Source organism: Gossypium hirsutum, chromosome A03 (genome assembly GCF_007990345.1).
Source record: "Gossypium hirsutum isolate 1008001.06 chromosome A03, Gossypium_hirsutum_v2.1, whole genome shotgun sequence".
Lineage (NCBI taxonomy): Eukaryota > Viridiplantae > Streptophyta > Magnoliopsida > Malvales > Malvaceae > Gossypium > Gossypium hirsutum.
Window position 1 is genome coordinate 108,096,709 of NC_053426.1, and position 18,586 is coordinate 108,115,294.

Consider the following 18,586-nt stretch of genomic DNA (forward strand, 5'->3'; position numbering starts at 1 on the left):
TCTGAATTCTATTGAAAGCTTTTAGTTCGGTTAGGCTGTCATAATTTTGTCTTCAGACAAGGCTTGAGTTGTAATTTGCTTCAGATATTTGGGAAGGTCTTGAAAATGAAACCAGGTATAGTAAATCTAACCGCCTTTCTCAGTTTGTGTAATGCTTTTCATGTCAACGGAGTTTCTGTTTCCAACGTAAAAAAAATAACAGCTCTTCTCACCTCAAGTTGAGCTTAAGCAAAATTGACCGTCTCATCTCTGTATGGAAATCAAGTTGGTCCCTTTCAAAATTTGGTGCTTGTACTTAATGAATATTAAAAAGTTAGTACAACTGTTAATGGTTGATTTTTACTAATTTGTGGTATAAAAATTGTTAAGAGTTATTGAATTTTTGCTAATTATTTTCATATAAATTATTTAGCTGTTAAGAAAATAGGAGAGTCAAACTTAATAAATTTCTTTTAAGTCCCATTCAAGCACCTATGCAGGTCTGAATACCATTAAATAATTTGTTTTGCTATTTTTTAATTTTACTAAACATCCTTAAATATCTTTCTCAAATTCTAAAACAATTTCTAGACTATCAAGGTTATATCAATAAAGTTCTTTCATTACTAAATTTATTAATGTAACTATGACATGTCAAATTTTATATGGTATAATTTAAAATAAAAATTTGAAAGAAAAGTAGAATGCTACTGTGTAATTTTTATAAGTTAAAACTAAAAAAAAAAAAGAGTGAATAATAAAGCTTTTGTAAAAGCTGCGATAACTTTAAAATCAAGACTTTTAAGACGTCTATTTTTATGATATTCATTTTTTTTAATTTTTAATTTTAAATTACGCCACATAAGATTTAACATCACTAATCAGTTAACGATTTTAATAATGGAAAAACTTTATTTATATAATCTTAAAAGTTTAAGGATGTAATTAGAATTTTTTAAAATTTGAAGATTAATAATTTAGAATGAATGTTTATATGGTTGAGTTTAACTCTCAAAACTAAATGAAATATTTTATAATTATATTTAAATAAAATATATTTATTAAATGGTAAGTTAAATTTGAGTCAACTTGGTTTAGAGATTACCTTCTCCAAGACCAACCCAAACGAGCCGCACTTACTAACCGGACCATTGAATACATTTTAGGGTAAATTACCTCTAAGGTCATTAAATTTTTAGTAAATTTACGTTTTGATTATTCAACTTCAAAGAGTTAGAAAATGGTCATTGAACTATTCCAAAGTTTTCATATAAGTCACTAAACTATTTGAAACTTTTTATTTAAGTCAGCGAGATGTTAATTTTTTTAAAGAAAATTCAACTAGCGAGCTCCAAGCGATGATTCGACTATCGATATAGTGGATTAGTAACCATCAACAAGCAAAAGAATAAACCTTAGATCCAAGTCAATTTGACAACTAGTATCAAAGATCAGAGAATAAAACTATTTGGATTTTGGTTCAATGACTCGTGATGTTCAAAGTTGTTTTATAAAAGGAAAAAAAATTGAACTATAGAACAAAAAAGGAGTAAAAGCTTTTGATTGGTGCAGGCAATGCAAATAAAGAATGTTATACAATAACAGTTTTAACACCCCAGTGACTTAAATGAATACTTATGAATAGTTCTATAACAATTTTGTAATTTTTTAAAGTTGAGTGATTAAAACGTAAACTTGCTAATAATTTAGTAACCCTAGGTATACTTTATTCTAAAATTTATTAGATCAAAATATCATGTTAGGAAATATCTTTTTTTTTTTTAAATTGTTTAATTCAGATTGGTTGGCTTGAAAATTAACTAGGAACTAATTTAAAGAAAATTATTAAATTGATTGATTTAAAAATTGAATAAAAAATAGAATGAACCAAAATTTTAATATATTATTACTTTTTTATAAATTTAACCGACTAAATAAACCGATCGAATAATTTAAACCAATTAAATCGATAAATTAATATATTGAATTATTCGAATCTTCGATCGGATTCCACAAAACTTTATTATAAACAAGTGAAAATAGAAAGAGGGTCCAAGGATGGACCATAGACGGAGTGAAGAATCAGCCTCCAAATGGCACATACCTCTTAAGCCACAAGTCTCTTTCATCCTCATGATTTTAAGAGGCCAAGAGGGAACAACACTTCATACCGGCTTCCGTCATCATCAAAACAAACGCATATATGAACCTATTTAGTGATGTCAGCATTAGTAGAGCTGATTCTTATAGAGTTGTCCATGGATACTAATTCACCTAGCTTATTTTTTATTCAGGATTTGATATATTTTCTAAATAAATTTTATTTTTTATTTAAATTTATTTTTCGGATTTATATCTTTATTCAAATAGTTTCCGAGCTAGTGTTTAGCATTAATGGTGATGTAATAAATCTTTTTTTTTACAAATGGAAAGGAAATATATCAAAAATGGAAAAATAGCATTTCTGGATAAGGCTTTGGATTTTGAATATTTAATTTTCCATTTTATCTATTTCTATTTCAATTTTAAAATTCATTAATCCAAATAAAAAACAATACGTTAAATAACATGCTTATAAATAACCATAATTCCACCTTAAAATAAAATTTAAATTTTTCTTCAACCATTTTCATCAGGATCTGATTCAGGTGCTGTTTTTTTTATTTAAATTTTTTAAAGGCATCACGTTTTTTTTTTCTTTTTTAATCCGTGACTCTTTGTTTTTATGAATCAAAACTGAGTTTGTTTGTCTCTGTTTGCAAAAACCAGAACCGTCCAATTGCTAAATTCTAAAATCAGTAGGTTTCGAGTCACCTCGTTTAACTCAATTTTGTTGTCATCCATTAAAGCTCGATACAAGGTTAATTCGTGGATTAAAAGAGGAAAAAGTACAGATCGCAAAGGATCGAAGAGAGAAGGTGGAGAAGAAATCAAATGTTGTTTGTACGGTTTGGCATTAGAGAAATTTATATATGTTTTTAAGTGATATAATTAACGAGTTTGGCATATATACGAACAGCTGGTGTGTTTTCATTAACTAAACCCGTTATCGCTACTGCAAATTGAGCACATATTCATCGATTCGACAATGTCGGTGTTCTCTCCTTGGGATTTGCCGTTGCCGTATGCTTCAAACCACTCGAATCTTCAATGCTTTCTTCGTTGCATCACTCCCGTTGTTCCTACTCGATTGCTACCTAAGGTACTAAAATGCTTTCAATTTCCCTCTCTCTTATATGTATATTATTCTCACTAAATTCAAGAAAAAGTAATATAATAATCATCGTCAATGTATTTTAAATTCTTTTTAATTAAATAATTAAATTCTTGATTTTGACTGTTAATAGAATTTAATAATTAAATTAATGTAATACAAAAATATAATTCTTTTGGAAATTTGGTTGTTAATGTTAATCGACAGAAATGTAATGAAGATTCAAATGGTGGCTATTTGGAAACAAATGAGAAAGAAAGAGATGAAGAAGGGTACAGTTTGAGTGAGGTTTGGGAGTCATATAGGGAGTGGAGTGCTTATGGTGTTGATGTCCCGATTGTGTTGAACAATGGCGACTGTGTCGTTCAGTACTATTCTCCTTCATTATCAGCTATGCAAATATACACTTTCAAACCCTTTTCTTCCTCATTCAGGTCTCTCTTTTTTTTCTTTATTTTTTAGTTTTGTTATTATTCCTTGTTTGTTCCATGTGTAAATTTGCGAATTTAGTACTTATATTTTAATTGATCAATTTTAATTTTTATATTATTGAAATTCAATTCTAAGTTAAAATTAGGTCAAATTCTACTATTAGTCCTATATTATTAAGTATATGTTCTCTACCTTGATATTTTTAATCTTTAAATTTTTGTACTTTTCAAGTTTTAAAATGTCATTCAACTGTCAAAGGTAATTGTTAAATTTATTAACTCAATAATTTGTGAAATTATATAAAAATAGCAAATCAAACATTGTATTACACATGTAAATATGCTTGTTGTGTATGATTTTTGAAATATCATAATTTAATGGCTATTACTCCTGTAAATTTTAAATTTGGAAAACTACATGATTAAAAGTAGCGAAATTAGAGTAGTTACTAAATTCACAATTTATACAGAGTTCAGGGACTAATAGCAAATTTGACCTTTTATATGACTAATTTTGTTGCTTTTTTTCTTTCTCGCATCTCATCACTTTTGGCTAACTGTAGAGGGCTGGGAAACATGGTGAAACCTGAAAACGTCTCTTCTTGTAATGATGATGATGATGATGATGATGGCGGCAGCAGGAGCGAAATTTACAACTCCCCAGCTTCAAGCAATGACTCGTGTTTGAGTTCCGAGGCCGCTTGGGACGAGGATTCCACTCAAACAAATACAATGGATCAATGTGGCTACTTGTACTATCAATGCAATGAGATGGCGAGTCCTTATGATCGAGTTCCCCTTCAAGTAAAGGTGAGTCCGAAGTTTTTTTTCATTAACCAATTCCCATTTTTTTGAAATCAATGAAAGGTTAGTGTTGAGAGCTTCTTTGAAACAGATGAATGAGTTGGGCAAACATTATCCGGGTTTATTTGATCTTCGGAGCACCGAAATTTCACCTTATAGTTGGATGGCTATAGCTTGGTATGTTCCATTCTTCTCCTTTCCTTTTTGGATCATTGATTTAAGATATATGTTATTTTGATAATGTTAAAAGTATACCTTCAAAATATATTCGGTCATAAATATGAGCTATAATCTAATTACTAGACTTATTCGAAGGTATAGATAAATAATTATTGATCTTTGACCAATTCGATCCAACTTAAATTATTTTTATTTTTATTTAATTTTGAAAATAAATATATGAATTTTTATATAAAAAAACATTTTAATTTGTTTTTATATCAAATAAGCAATAAGTTCTAGTGGCAAAAAGGTGTTTGGAAAAAAAAAAGTTAAATCAAAATTGAATAGAGGCTTGCTTGTCCCATGTATAAGAGAGATTCCCATCTGATTTTATTAGACTAGATTTGTCTAAAGGTCAGGAAGTCCTCTTAATCCAGCTTAACCTAGCTTTGATCCATCTTAAATTACTATTTATTAATTAAAATTTTATATTTATTTGTAAAAATATTAGTAAAACAGTTTTTAAATTTTTTAATATAAAAGATGAATAATGAAATTAATTCAACAAGTTGAGCAAACTAAAAAAGGCCTAGGTGAAAAATTGAGATGTGGTTAACTTTATCCATGAACCGTCCAAGTTTTGAGTATATTCGAATGCGAGATATATACTCGTATTTATGAATCTAGTGAAGTCTAAAAATGGTTTGCTTATGTTTGATTAGGTATCCAGTGTATCAAATTCCAATGGCAACTAATGTGAAAGAACTGTCGGCATGTTTCCTTACTTACCATCCATTGTCAGGTATATATAATCAAAGCAACTGCTATATAATTAATCCAATATTTTTTGTTGTTGTTGTTAATTTCAATCTTGTCTGGTATGATTTTTTTTTTGATTTGGGGTTTTGATCAGGTTCAAGAACAGGCAGCAACAAAGAAGAAATTTCACTCCCTCCATTTGCAGTGGTTACTTTCAAGCTGTTTGGAACATTGTGGATCAACCCTGAAACATCAGACAAGGACACCATTATATGTCAACAAACAGCTGCTAGCAATTGGTTGAGACAACTTCAATTCCAGCACCATGACTTCAACTTCTTCATGTCTCGTCAGTTCCAAAATCCCTAATGTTAATCCTAGTCGTAGTTTTTTTTTTTTTTTTACAAAGGAGGCCACAGTTCGAGAGATCGATTAAGAATTGCATTTATCAGCATTTTAGGCATTTTCGCAGTTTTGTTTTACCAGTAATCTTGGGGTCAGTAACAATGGATAAATGGGGTTTGGATTCTGTATGTATAATATATATATATGCATATAGATGGTGAAAGGTTATTACTGTTTTAAGTGAAAAACATTTTCAGTTCAATACCAATGAAACAATATCTTTCTATTGAACTACAAGCATCCATTGATAGCAGCAGTACCAGTTTCATATAGGAATCATCACTTTAAAAGGTTGATAATGGAGGGAACAAAATGCAGGATTCATGATTTCACATCTACATCCTAGAGTCTATCAGTGTTTACATGAGTCGCAACCGAAGACGTATCTAACCTTCTAGATTTTTGACAAATCTGGATCGATGTTTGGTTCAGATTTTGAAGTACTTGTAGCCATAGTCAGGGTTTGTCATACCCTCTTCCCAATCACCCATCTGGCGACCACCGAAAACTATCTGTTGAATGCCTAAATAACTGTCATAAAAGAAAAAAAGGGACCAGTGTAAACGTATTCACCATGAAATTTGATATATATATTCTTTTACGTATTAGTATCATTTAAACTTACTCTGCACTTATCACTGTCATGCAGTTGAGGAGAACATCAATGGATAAGAAATCCGAGGTACCAAGGTCTACCCTGTAATGTCATCGTGTAAATTAGTCATATTATTCCATGAGAAAGAGCTATAAGAAGCTGAAATGAAAACTGCAGATTGAACATCAGAAATCATACCAAACACGGCCCCAGTTGTCTTGAAACTCCACGTCACTGATATCATGGAACGATGATGGCATCACATTAAAACCCTTATCTGCATCATAGAGGGGATCATACTCCATTGAAGCATTTCCCACCTGTCATCAATATGAATCAAGAAGCTTATTTTCTCTTATGCACAGTAAGACCCGGTCAAAGTTAAGAAAATGGAGAGCAAAGGCAACCATTGCCAAACCTGCAAATTAGAGGAATTAAAGGCACCCAAGCGTCCCATGACATACCATGACTGAATAACCTGCATGTATATCAAATTCAGTGAACATAAATTGTTTGTACGTAACAGATAATACACAAAACAAGAGCAAATACAAAAAGGATTCTTCTAAAATTAAATAAATTCAGCACCAATTTGCCAGAAGAAGGAATCAGAAGGAGAATGAGACTTTGCTTACACTGCCAATGAGATTGACTTCTCGGTCGGAAGGTGATCCATATAACTCGAACCATATATAGGAATCAAGTGGATTAAAACTGAAGAGCCGTCAAAATTGAAAGTTAGAGAAACATCAGCTACTTCATACAACTATGAAACTAAGGGGAAAATTAGTTTAATCATACAGCAAGAGCTTATTGCTCTAAGAAGTTCATTTCTAACTATATTTTACTATCATGGATAAACTAATAGTGTAGAAGGCATACTCTCGGAAGGTGACTTTAAAAGCAAGCAAAGAGCCCGTCTTTTTCTTGTTAAAATCTCTACCCTTTTTCCTAACACGCTCTTCAATCTACAAAACATAAACCAGAAAACTCATTAGAATATCAGATTATAGATGATTAAGCTGAGGAAATGAAAAAAGGGAATAGGAAAAGGGTGTTGACGGACTCGTTTCCTCATTTGCTCAGGGTCACCAATGCTATCACCAAGAACCGCTCGTAGTTCCTCATCGTCTTTGCAAGCGTTTTCGAGTACCCTGTTTTTAATGCCAAAAAAGAGAAAACAAAAAAAATAAATTCACAGAGGCAATAAGTCGAACAGGTAGAATGCATGGTATATGTAAATAAAAGAAGACGAGAGAGACGAGTACTTGGCCCATGATGGATAATTGTGAAGCCTGTCGAACTCTCGTTTCCTCTTCTCTTCACGTATCTTGAGAAGTCTCCTCCCTCTCGCTGTCGTTCCCGACCCTTTAACGTCGCTTGTGCTTGAAACGCTAACAGTCGAATTGCTATCCTCAGCTTCTGCAGCAGCTCGGGTTCGAAGAATGGGTGTTTTGTTTTTGTCGTCGTCGTTGTTTAGAATCGGATATGAAGGAAAAGAAGAAATAGGAAATGACTGCCTGGCTAAAACTTGACGAAGAAGATGATGATGGGTTTCAAATTTACTTGCATTTGGATTGCAAAAAAACCCTTTCACTGCCACGCTCATCTTTCAATCACCGTTGCAAAGTTTCTCCAGTGTTAATCGATCATTGCGGATAATGAAAAAGATTTTCGGCCTTTTCACTGTAAATATAATAAAATCAGCATATTTTCGTGATTTTACGAAACAAAGGCGCAGCCCAATGAGATTTCATTAAAAGAATCTGACCCGCTTAACCAGGCCCGTCTATTCATTTTACTTTTTTACTTCATAAATAGGTTCATTATAGGTTAAATTCTGCTATTAGTGTATATACTTTGTGAAAGTTGTTGATTTAGTCCCTTTACTTTTCTAATTTGTCAATATTAGTCCCTATACTTTGAAAATTTTGAAAATTTAGTCCTAACCCCAATATTAGCAGTTAAATCCTTTTGGTTAAATTCAATTACTGGTATTATACTATGTGTACAATTGTAGATTTAATACATATTTTTTAATTGAATCATTCTAAGTCCCTATACTTTTCGAATTTTAAAACTTTAGTTTTAACGCAAACGACTACCGTTAATCCATTAATTAAATTTTTAGTGAATAATATAAATAAATAACAAGCCGATATGACATTACACATATAATATGTTTGTCACATCATATTTTGAAAATAGCAATATTTAACGAATTTAATAGTTATTTTTTGGTGAGAACTAAAATTTAAAATTTAAGAAGTACAAAAACTAAAAACTACCAAATTAAAATACAAAGATTAAATCTTCAACTTTTCATAAAGTATAAGGACTAATAACAAATTTTAACCTAATTATATTACATACATCAACTTTTAAGTTTAACTATATGTAAAAATAATTTAATCATTAAATATATTAAAAATAAAAAACATATTCAGTACACTGCAAGGGCTAAGGTGATGACAAGTGTGCAATAGGATAGATTAAAATATTTAAAAATATATCTATAATATATATAAGCACGAGTTTAGAAATTTTTTGGACTTGACGAGAGTATCTTCTTTTTCCATCATATTACTAAATTAATTTTAAAAATAACTATAATTTAATTTAGACTTGTTAGTACAAAAGTTGTTCTAATTTTAAAATTAAAATAGAGTTATTAATTAAATAAAGTTCTAAGCATAAAATATAGGAAAATTTGTGATAATTATAATTTATATTACAATTATTAGTAACAAATTTTGAGGAAAAAATTGGATTAATTTATTTTTTTTTAAAAATTGTGCTAATTTTATTTATATAAAATAGTGTTATTACTTAAGAATTCTAAGCATCTTAATTATCATTTAACTAATATAAGGGTAATTAATTAATATTACGGTGTGTTTGATAAACCATTTCATTCCATTGAAAATGAAAATGAAAAAAAAATTCAACATTTAATATTTTAAATGTGTTTGGTAATTGTTTTAATTTTTTACATAATACAAAATTTTCAACAAAAAAATGTTGAATTAAAAAAGTAGTAAGGCAACTACTTATCACTTAATCTAGAAAATATTAAATTGATTTTATTTCATTAAAAATTGAAATAATTTTTTTTTTAAAAATAAGATATTAAATTACCATAATTATTTTAATAATATTAACATTAGACATAAATATTTTTTAAAAAATCAATATTTACTTTTAACAAACAACATAATTATATTTTCTACTTATATTTTTTATTTATTATGAAATTGTGATAGCAGAGGGTCAACCTTTAGGTGACAAGGACTCTGTCAGTCCCCAAAGAAGATGAGAAAACCCGGTTGGATTATGCCTTCTAATTCAATCTCAAGGCATTAGATTAGTTCCCAGTGTTCTTATATGTAACATTTAACAACATTTAATAATTATCAAAAGATCAATGGACACTTATGAGTTCCAAAATCCTGTAGATTTATCCCCAATATGAGTACATAAAGCTAGGGTGAACCACAGTCTAAATGTTCAGCTTAGAACAGATACATATAATAACACAAAAAGCTGGCCAACGATACAAGAGAGAGGAAGAAACAAGAAAAGGATGATAATTGATCCCGAGTGCCTAATCACGAGCCTCGAAGTTGACAAAAGTCGAAGAAGCCGGAACCAAGTGCTCCTCCACTACAAATTAAGAGTAAACAAATTAACATGCAAAGTGGCAATGATATTCAACAGGTTTACAGAAAGCAAAAGAGTCAGGCATCCGTAGGTGCCAGTCAGAGTAATATAGATTGCAAGTTTTGAGTGTTATGTAAGGTCTCAGCAGATGCCTAATCTGGTCAATTAGGACACACAAAGCACTCATGATAAGCATCCAGAATAATAATAATAAACCAATCGATGACTTTAATCACGTCACATTTCTGTTTCTTATCTTTACTCGAGGCAATAGACTATGGTAAAACAATCTACTAAAAACGTGGTCTAGTAGCAAGATAATAAAACCCTGGGTTGAGATTCGATAGTACCATTTTCTGAACTTGCTCTATATGCATGCAACAAGTACGTATTTTTCCGTATTTTGAATTCACATCATAGAATGCCTCGGAAAACAAAATGGTATATACAAGGGCTCAAAGACATACCTGGATTTTAGTTTGACTGAGATGGAATCATTCCTGTTTTTCTTGCATACGCAAAGATTCCTCCAGCTTCAATGACTGGCCCTGCGTCCCCAATGGACTTCAATTTATACTCTTTCCCTGTGGAATGGTTGATCAAACGACTCTCCCCCAACTCGATTGTCACCACATCCCCAGTCTTGCATTCCTCGCATATTCTTGCTTCTGATTCTAATGGATAAACTTCCCCGGTTGCAACAGAATTCCTAAAAAATATCCTAGCATAAGATTCAGCCACGACCGCCTTTGCCCCTGCAGCCCCAAGTGCAACCGGTGCATGCTCACGAGAGGACCCGCAGCCAAAGTTAGCACCACCGATCACGATCTAGTATTTTGTTTTAGTCTCATTTGGTTCAATAAAACGAGTAGTATATGATGAAGGGAGGCCGATAAGAGCGTATGAGCCCAATTTCTCATACTCAGCCGGGTTTGAGGGAACCAATGTAAGGTATTCAGCAGGGATTATTTGATCAGTGTCGATATTATCCCCGACCACATAACAAAGGCCATGGAAGGTTTTTGTTGAGGTGTCCAGAACAGAAGCAGGTGTTGAGGTGGCATGTCTTGTGAAACTGATCGCATGTGCCGCATGTGGGGCGAAAGTGGAACAGAGGGGTTTGACAGTCAAAGGGGAAAAGGTGGGGACTTTGATGGAGGAAGCGAATAGAGAAGGAGATAAAACTGAGGTTTTTGATGCTGAGAAAGTGAAGGCAGATGAGTACGAAATGCGAGTCAAAGAGGCAGCCATTACTTGAATGAGTGGTGTTAATACAGTCTAATTCTAATTGCGTTTTTTCCTGAGAGCTATGCGTGATCCCAACTTCAAATTTCACCAAGTAACATAAAGCAATTTGTAAAGTATTCTGCAAGGCAATGAGATCGTGTAACAACTTAAAGCATACATACATACGTACAAATGTATAAATACCCAAAAGCATGCTCATGCAGTCATATCTACATATATATTCAAAAAGTTTCGCATCTAAAAAAATATCAACAAAATATTGTACTGGAATAATAAACCGGAATAGTTTAGCATTTATCTTCATTTTGCGAAAGGAAAAGCTACGATAATCACTTAAAAGATCAAGTGACATTAAAACAGTGAGGTTCTTCCCAATCATACTCTCTAGTGCGGTCGTGCTCGAAAGAGAACAGGCCTAAATGGCACCCTGAATAAAAGTGGACGCAACGACATAGCCTAAGGCTAAGGATTGATCATCCAAGAGATTCAGACAACTCCAGAGACAGAACATAAGAAACAGGAAATGGAATTATGTTAAACCAGAAATCATGAAAATTGTCTTCAAAACGCAAATTCAAACAAGCTATTTACTATCCGGAGTTCCAAACGCAGAATTCATGTTATATTATCATTACCCAAATTGCTCAAACAACCCAAATCTTCATATAACGCTAACCCTAGTAAAACTACCCAAACTTGAAAAAAAAAACCATTTTAACAAAGATTTCAACGATATTAAACCACCAGAAAAGAAGGGGAAAAGAAAAAGGAGATATAGCAAAGTGAAAGAGAAGGGAGAGTAAAGGAAATACCTATGATCAGGCGGTAATGCCGAGGGTAGCTTGACGGCAGATATGAGTTCAGCGGTGAAGTCTGTAAATGGCGGCTCTCATCAATGTTCCCGTTGAGTTTTTTTTTTTTTCCTGACGAGTGAGTGGATGCTTGCTGTATAGTAAAAACCACCACATAGAGGTGGGTAAAATAGGAAAAACAACTTCGTTTTACGGTTACGGAAATTTTAAAAGGTCAAATGCGACATTAGTCCTTTTATTATGCGTTATTTGTGGATTTATCTGTAATATTCTAATTTTATCAATTTTAGTCCTTTACTTTTATTTTTTTAATTTTCAAGTTTCAATCTTCAATCAAATAGTAGTTTTTAAATTTGTTAGGTCAAATTTTACTATTACTTTCTTACTAGGGGTAAGTTGTGGACTTAGTCAATACTCTCCAATTTGATTATTTTTAGTTTTGAATATTAAGTGAAAATAGCAAGCAACATGACACTAGATATGATAATACGTTTGCAGTATAAATTTTGAAAATAACATAATTTGACAGTTATCATTTGACTTAAGATTGAAATTTCAAAATTCTAAAAAATACAAAAATAAAAAATATCAAATTAAAGTACATGAGCTAAACCAGTAACCTGTGGCAAAACTAGGGGGCTGGTAGGGGCCTTGGCCCCCTAAAATGAATTTTTTTCATACTGCCCCTTTAAAATTTTAAAAATTTTAAATTATTAAAGATAAAATTACAATTCAGCCCCATTAAGAATATAAAAAATTGATTTAATCCTTTGGCAATTATAAAGATATAATTTATTAAAATGGTGAAATTATATTTTTTTCTATTGTAAAAATTACAATTTAAATTCGACCCTACAAAAATATTCTAATTTCGTCCCTGCTCACAACTTATAGATAATACAATAACTACCAACATGAGAATTTGACCTTTAAAAAACAAAACAGTCCAAATTAAAAGAAAAAGGAAACCTTCAATGATCTTCTAGTTTAACTAATATTATCAATGTTATTAGAACTGGATTGAATCAACCATTCGAACTGAGAATTGGTGGGTGTACTAATCTGAACAGGAACATTAAATCCGATTCTGAGCAAGCTGTTCAGAATCGATATTGAAACAGGAACAAGTATTAATTGAACCAATCAAAAAATTGATTTTTTAATCCAATTTATTAACTCAAACTCATCAAAACTAACCAAAACCAATAAAATCTAATTAAAATACAATTCAAAAAAAAATATTGCCCAAATAAATAAAACCCAACCTAAAAAGTATAAATAAAAGTTAAATATATATTAAAATTGTTATTTATTTGTTTTATATTTTTCTAGAATTTCTTTTTTTTAAATGTATAATTTTGAATTATCATATACTTCTCTCTCATTCTTTCGCCTCTCATTATTTCAATTTAAACAGAATTATTTTTATGTTTTAAGATAGAAAATAATGATCTTTTTTATTTTCTTTCTTATCATTTTCTTTTCTACTAAGTACATCCAAATTTTTTTTCCCACTTTTCACTCTCTCTCTCTTAACTTTTATACAAAACTCTAATTTTTTTACTCAACTTCAAATAATTATACCAAATCTTAAACCCTAAATTTAAGTGGAACTTTTAAATTTCAAAATGAATTTATTGTGATTACAATAAAAATATAAATCTTTAAATGCAACTAACATAAATCAAGCAGGTAATTCAGCTATAAAATCGAAACAATATTTTATTATAACAACTAAATTTGTAGTATAACTGATTTTTTTAAGTTTTATTTTTATATTTTAAAATAAAATTTCCTTTATAAAAAAGTGTGGATCATACCGATTATATGAGGGATCTTATTTGGATTCTATCGTAAACCAATCAATATGAATATGGATGGGTAATTTGTCAGTAAATTTGTATTTAGTTAATATAATTACTATCATAAACGAATTTAACTTAAATATTTTGAATTGTTGACAATCTGTGTAGATGTCATATTGGTATGATGCTATTACTATTGTATCATCGCAAAGGCACACACAAGCATGCAAATGTGTGGAGCGCGTGCACGATACTTACATGCTTTTATATCTATAAGTGGCATTAACTTGATCGAGTTTTATGATAATTTAAGTTGCTTCAGGATATTTTAGGAGAGCCAAATAATCCTGTTACGCTTGATATAATTGATTTACGTAAGAAGAAAGAATACTATTGACTCGAGGTTTGTCGAGAATAGATCGAATTAGGACGCACATCTTAAACATATCGTTAGGGGTGCTAAATGAAATTTTCTTTAGCCACAGTGACCAAATTAAAAGAATTTTTTTTTATGACCAAAACGAAAACCTCTTGAAAATTGGACGATCAACTTATAAATAAATAAATAAAATGAAAAACGTCACGCCCAGAGTCTCGTAGCGACTCCTCCAGCAACAGCAGAAAATGAGATGAGATGAGATGAGGATTGAGATGGCCCACTAACTCATCCATAACACAATCTCTAGTTTCCATTTGTAGCCATTATTATCCCTTTTTCCCCATTCATATTCGTACTGTTACTACTACTGCTATTTCACTCGCTCTATTAATTATCCAACCCAGCATCCAAAGCAACCCTTCTTTGCTCCTTTGCTCGCCTCACTGGGTTTTAAGGATTCCACCCTCCAATCAAGGTTTTAAATCTAATTTTACTAATTTTTTTCTTCACTCTTTTTTTTTTTTTGTAAATACTAATTTCTAACACTTTCTTTTTTTTGGTTTGGTGCTAATTCAGCTATTTCCCTATGGCTTCCAATTTGCAGAAGGAATCCACTTCTTCCGGTGAGCTTAATTATTACTATTATGATGATGATGATTTGGCTTGGAATCTGTTCTGAGATTCAGTACTAATTTGGGTTTTTTATTGATTGGGCTTTTGAGTTAAAACTAAAATAGTCGCTACTCTCATCGTTATCGTCAATACTGCCTTCTGATTGCATTTTTTTTTTGTTTCTTTTTTAGTACTTAATTTAGGTCTTGAATTTATTGAGTTATCAAATCAAATATGAAATAGCTACCTGCCTTTCCTCGTTATTGTCAACGCTGCCTTTTTAATTGTGTTATTCCTGTTGAGTACTATGCTTAGGTCTTGTAACTGAATTAAGGATTGCTTAATTTCGTTTTGTTGGAGTTCAATTTCTGGATTTCTGTATGACTTCATTTAAGAGTTAGTACTTTATATTTCTTTTTTGTCTTTGTTAGACGAGAAATCGACTTTGACAACGGAGAGCAAAAGTTCTAACCCAGAAACATCCACCGCCGAGAACAAAACTTCTTCCACTGGGGCGTCCCAACCAGCACAGGCTGGAGCTTCCCCTACCACTATGCCTGGGTTTGTGCCACCCAATCCTTTTGATTTCTCAGCCATGAGTGGCCTTCTTAATGTAAGCTTCTCTCTGTTTTTATTTCAATTCTTATTTGCATTATTATGAACTGTTTATTTGAATGAATTAATCCAATAGGCTTTCATTTGATTGCCTTTTGATTATCATAGCTCATCTTACAGTTTATGGCCGTGGAAATACTGCAGTAGTAGTCCAGTCCAGCATCTCTGTAGTGTATTAAGGCTGGCAGCTGGAAGAATAGAACAGTGTCCACTGATAAATTTAGGAACTTCCATAAATCTTTTGAATTAATCTATAATTTCACTTGTACAAGGGATGTTAAACTTTGTTGGATCTTCCTTTATCGGCCTCAACACAATTGCACCATCACATGTTCAAGTCATTTTGGGTAATTTTGAGTTTTGGTTGTTTTAGTTTCATGTAATTTTGGGGCAGATTAAGATGAGAATAAAATTCACAATTAAATTTTAATGAAAAAGTTGGTAATTACTATTTTATAGTATTAAGTTAGTATTAATGTTGGTTCAGATCAAGTTTTGTTGGTTTTATGGGCTGAATGCAATATATCTAGAATGGAGTGTAAGGAAGAGGTGGCAAACAGGCAGGCTTAAGTTGGGCCATCTGGCTTTGAGTAATTTCGGGCTTAGGTTTCTTTAGTTTGTCTGGTTTGGATTCAAACAAATTGATTATTAATTTTTTATCAAAATGCCATTAATTTAACTTTTTGCATTGAATTTAGATTAATGCAGGTTTGGATTATGTTAGTTCGGGCTTTGGTTTGTTCAAGGCTCAGATTTCTTTGGATTCAGTTTTTTACTGTTTGGTCAATTTGGGTCTAGGCAGGTTCTGAAGTTTGTTATTCTTGTGATTGATTCGGGTTGATATTAATCTCATGCATATGTGTGTTTGTGTGTGTGTTTGTGTAATATATCATATACATTCCAATTTGGTTCCCTAATAACTTTTCTTTAAGCCTCAACCTCAACACATTTTAATTTTATGGCTTATGCATGTTAATTATCTTGGTTTGTTACTTTGTTAGGATCCAAGCATCAAGGAACTAGCTGAGCAGATAGCTAAAGATCCTTCATTCACCCAAATGGCAGAACAGCTCACTAAGACATTTCAAGGGGCAGCAACTGAAGATAGTATGCCGCAGTTTGATCCACAGCAGTACTATTCAACTATGCAACAGGTTATGCAGAACCCCCAGTTTATGACCATGGCTGAGCGCCTTGGTAATGCACTAATGCAGGTGCGGGTTTGGTTGCAACTTTAAGCGGATTCACAGTTCTTTTAGTGTTTTGCCCTTGTATTAGATTACATGAAATCACATTGAAAGACGAAGCTTTTGTTTTGTCTTTCTTTAGGATCCAGCTATGTCTAGCATGCTTGACAGTTTCACTAATCCTCAAGACAAAGACCAGATTGAGCAAAGGATGGCACTTATCAAAGAAGATCCATCACTGAAGCATATTCTAGATGAAATAGAGACTGGTGGTCCTGCAGCAATGATGAAGTGGGTGATTAGTAGCCTCATAATTTTATTAGCTTATGAGCATAACATTTTCATCATTAGAATGAGTGTAGGATGCGTGTCTTAAACAATTTGTTCACTAAAAGTTTTCTTATTTAGGTACTGGAATGATAAAGATGTTCTGAAGAAGTTGGGTGAAGCAATGGGTCTTGCAGTTTCAGGGGATGCAGCCACTTCTGCCGACAACTCTGCAGCAGATGAAGGTGATGAAGTAGGAAATGAGGATGAATCGATTGTACACAATTGTGCTAGTGTTGGTGATGTTGAGGTATGGCAAAAATGAATTGTTTGTATGGCAAAAATGAATTGTTTGTATGTTTGTTCTTGCCCTTTGACTGATAATCTAAAAAGTTTGATTCTATTCATGATTTAGGGTCTGAAAGCTGCACTAGCCTCTGATGCAGACAAGGATGAAGAAGATTCAGAGGGAAGAACAGCATTGCATTTTGCATGTGGATATGGCGAGGTATAATCATTTTATAACTGCATCTCTCTTTTCCTCCCCTGCTCTCTCTACTGTTGCATTACCCAAGAATTGGAAAGTTGGATTAGATTTAATCACTAATTACCTAAAAGCATGCGTCCCTAACGCTTATTATTGTCTTGTTATATCATAATTCATAAATAATAACCTCAGTCCTCTATGCACTAAGGACCTTGTCTTAATTGCCTCGTTGAAGGCAAGTTTTGGGATGGACAAATATTGAAAGTTGAAACAGATCTTGGATGGCCTACTTATAGAATGTTGAAAGCAGTTGGAAATAGTAGGGCTTGGATCCTTAAAGCATATTCTTTTGCCTATAGCATCCCATCTTGGGATCCATGTGGTGGAAAAAAAGGTTTATATTGTTATTAAACATCAATATCAGGAATTAGCGTATAATGGAATATGCCATAGCTACTAAGGTATACGCTTGCTTCTTGGTTCAGCGTTTACTAATGACCATCTACTGGGCATATCGATTTCGCTTTTTGTGTAACAATAATCCCTTTATTAAAACAATAGGAGTATCATGTTTTTGATATAATTTCAGGTGAAATGTGCCCAAGTCCTTATTGAAGCTGGAGCAAAAGTGGATGCTTTGGACAAGAATAAGAATACTGCACTTCATTATGCAGCTGGTTATGGAAGGAAAGACTGTGTGGCCCTTTTACTTGAGAACGGTGCTGCTGTGTAAGTAAACAACTTGTTGGCTAACCATCGATGCTGACTCTTATAGGGTATTTTTGCCTTTCAATGAAAGTAATTTCTTGTTTCATTGCTGCAGCACACTCCAAAACATGGATGGAAAGACTGCCATAGATGTGGCCAAGCTCAACAACCAGCATGAGGTGCTTAAGTTACTGGAGAAGGATGCTTTCCTGTGAGTTGGAGTGTCGGCAACAGCCATGTGTATTGTTTGGGTCCTAGCATGTGATAGACCATTAGACAAAAACAAATTTGCTTTCATTTCGTATGCGGGTTATGATCACACAGTCACAGCTCGACTAGTTGTCCATGCTGTCTGGTTGCTACATATAGCATTTTTTTTCCTCTCTAAATATTAGTGTTATAATTGATTTCTAAAATAGTTTATATGTGGGAATGTTTCATGTGGACCACCGATCTC

General features: G+C 32.2%; 3 protein-coding genes and 1 pseudogene across 6 annotated transcripts; 2 read left to right on the plus strand and 2 right to left on the minus strand.

Moving 5' to 3' along the window:
- Window positions 1-2,617: 2,617 nt before the first annotated feature.
- Window positions 2,618-5,745, plus strand: LOC107886928 (uncharacterized). The gene is made up of 7 exons (XM_016811029.2): window positions 2,618-2,897; window positions 2,999-3,181; window positions 3,401-3,627; window positions 4,188-4,434; window positions 4,520-4,605; window positions 5,313-5,392; window positions 5,504-5,745. Exons 2-7 carry the CDS (start codon window positions 3,068-3,070, stop codon window positions 5,716-5,718), a joined length of 969 nt encoding a protein of 322 aa, XP_016666518.1. The 5' UTR covers window positions 2,618-2,897; window positions 2,999-3,067; the 3' UTR covers window positions 5,719-5,745.
- LOC107886929 (uncharacterized) lies at window positions 5,283-8,136 on the minus strand. Of its 4 annotated transcripts, none has more exons than XR_005918361.1 (9): window positions 7,618-8,112; window positions 7,416-7,503; window positions 7,232-7,317; window positions 6,985-7,063; window positions 6,768-6,827; window positions 6,548-6,669; window positions 6,380-6,451; window positions 6,146-6,266; window positions 5,283-5,593 (listed from the first exon to the last, which is right to left on the minus strand). XR_005918361.1 is itself a non-coding variant. In XM_016811032.2 (9 exons), the coding sequence occupies exons 1-8, from the start codon at window positions 7,956-7,958 to the stop codon at window positions 6,183-6,185; spliced, it is 951 nt and encodes a 316-aa protein (XP_016666521.1). In that variant the 5' UTR covers window positions 7,959-8,112; the 3' UTR covers window positions 5,283-5,593; window positions 6,146-6,182. The 4 variants fall into 4 exon arrangements, 3 of the variants coding, with proteins under 3 accessions (XP_016666521.1, XP_016666519.1, XP_016666522.1); XM_016811032.2 differs by having other exon boundaries at window positions 6,146-6,285; XM_016811030.2 differs by lacking the exon at window positions 5,283-5,593 and having other exon boundaries at window positions 5,952-6,285; window positions 7,618-8,136.
- Window positions 8,137-9,787: 1,651 nt separating this feature from the next.
- LOC107886927 (3-isopropylmalate dehydratase small subunit 1-like) lies at window positions 9,788-12,212 on the minus strand (annotated as a pseudogene).
- A 2,248-nt stretch (window positions 12,213-14,460) lies between these two features.
- LOC121221079 (ankyrin repeat domain-containing protein 2A) lies at window positions 14,461-18,575 on the plus strand. Its single transcript, XM_041101529.1, has 9 exons — window positions 14,461-14,728; window positions 14,830-14,876; window positions 15,297-15,478; window positions 16,482-16,694; window positions 16,810-16,958; window positions 17,076-17,244; window positions 17,350-17,442; window positions 18,011-18,150; window positions 18,245-18,575. The coding sequence occupies exons 2-9, from the start codon at window positions 14,840-14,842 to the stop codon at window positions 18,342-18,344; spliced, it is 1,083 nt and encodes a 360-aa protein (XP_040957463.1). The 5' UTR covers window positions 14,461-14,728; window positions 14,830-14,839; the 3' UTR covers window positions 18,345-18,575.
- Window positions 18,576-18,586: the final 11 nt, after the last annotated feature.

What these genes read in the sequence shown, in the direction of transcription:
- LOC107886928 (XM_016811029.2), top strand. Translation starts at nt 3,068, where the DNA reads ATGTCGGTGTTCTCTCCTTGGGATTTGCCGTTGCCGTATGCTTCAAAC. An exon ending in AGTTGGATGGCTATAGCTTG is followed by an intron (nt 4,606 to 5,312) that starts GTATGTTCCATT and finishes ATGTTTGATTAG; the next exon opens with GTATCCAGTGTATCAAATTC. An exon ending in TACTTACCATCCATTGTCAG is followed by an intron (nt 5,393 to 5,503) that starts GTATATATAATC and finishes GGTTTTGATCAG; the next exon opens with GTTCAAGAACAGGCAGCAAC.
- LOC107886929 (XM_016811032.2), bottom strand. Translation starts at nt 7,958, where the DNA reads ATGAGCGTGGCAGTGAAAGGGTTTTTTTGCAATCCAAATGCAAGTAAA. An exon ending in TTTAAAGTCACCTTCCGAGA is followed by an intron (nt 7,064 to 7,231) that starts GTATGCCTTCTA and finishes ACGGCTCTTCAG; the next exon opens with TTTTAATCCACTTGATTCCT. An exon ending in TTAATTCCTCTAATTTGCAG is followed by an intron (nt 6,670 to 6,767) that starts GTTTGGCAATGG and finishes TATTGATGACAG; the next exon opens with GTGGGAAATGCTTCAATGGA.
- LOC121221079 (XM_041101529.1), top strand. Translation starts at nt 14,840, where the DNA reads ATGGCTTCCAATTTGCAGAAGGAATCCACTTCTTCCG. An exon ending in CCATGAGTGGCCTTCTTAAT is followed by an intron (nt 15,479 to 16,481) that starts GTAAGCTTCTCT and finishes TTACTTTGTTAG; the next exon opens with GATCCAAGCATCAAGGAACT. An exon ending in CTAGTGTTGGTGATGTTGAG is followed by an intron (nt 17,245 to 17,349) that starts GTATGGCAAAAA and finishes TTCATGATTTAG; the next exon opens with GGTCTGAAAGCTGCACTAGC.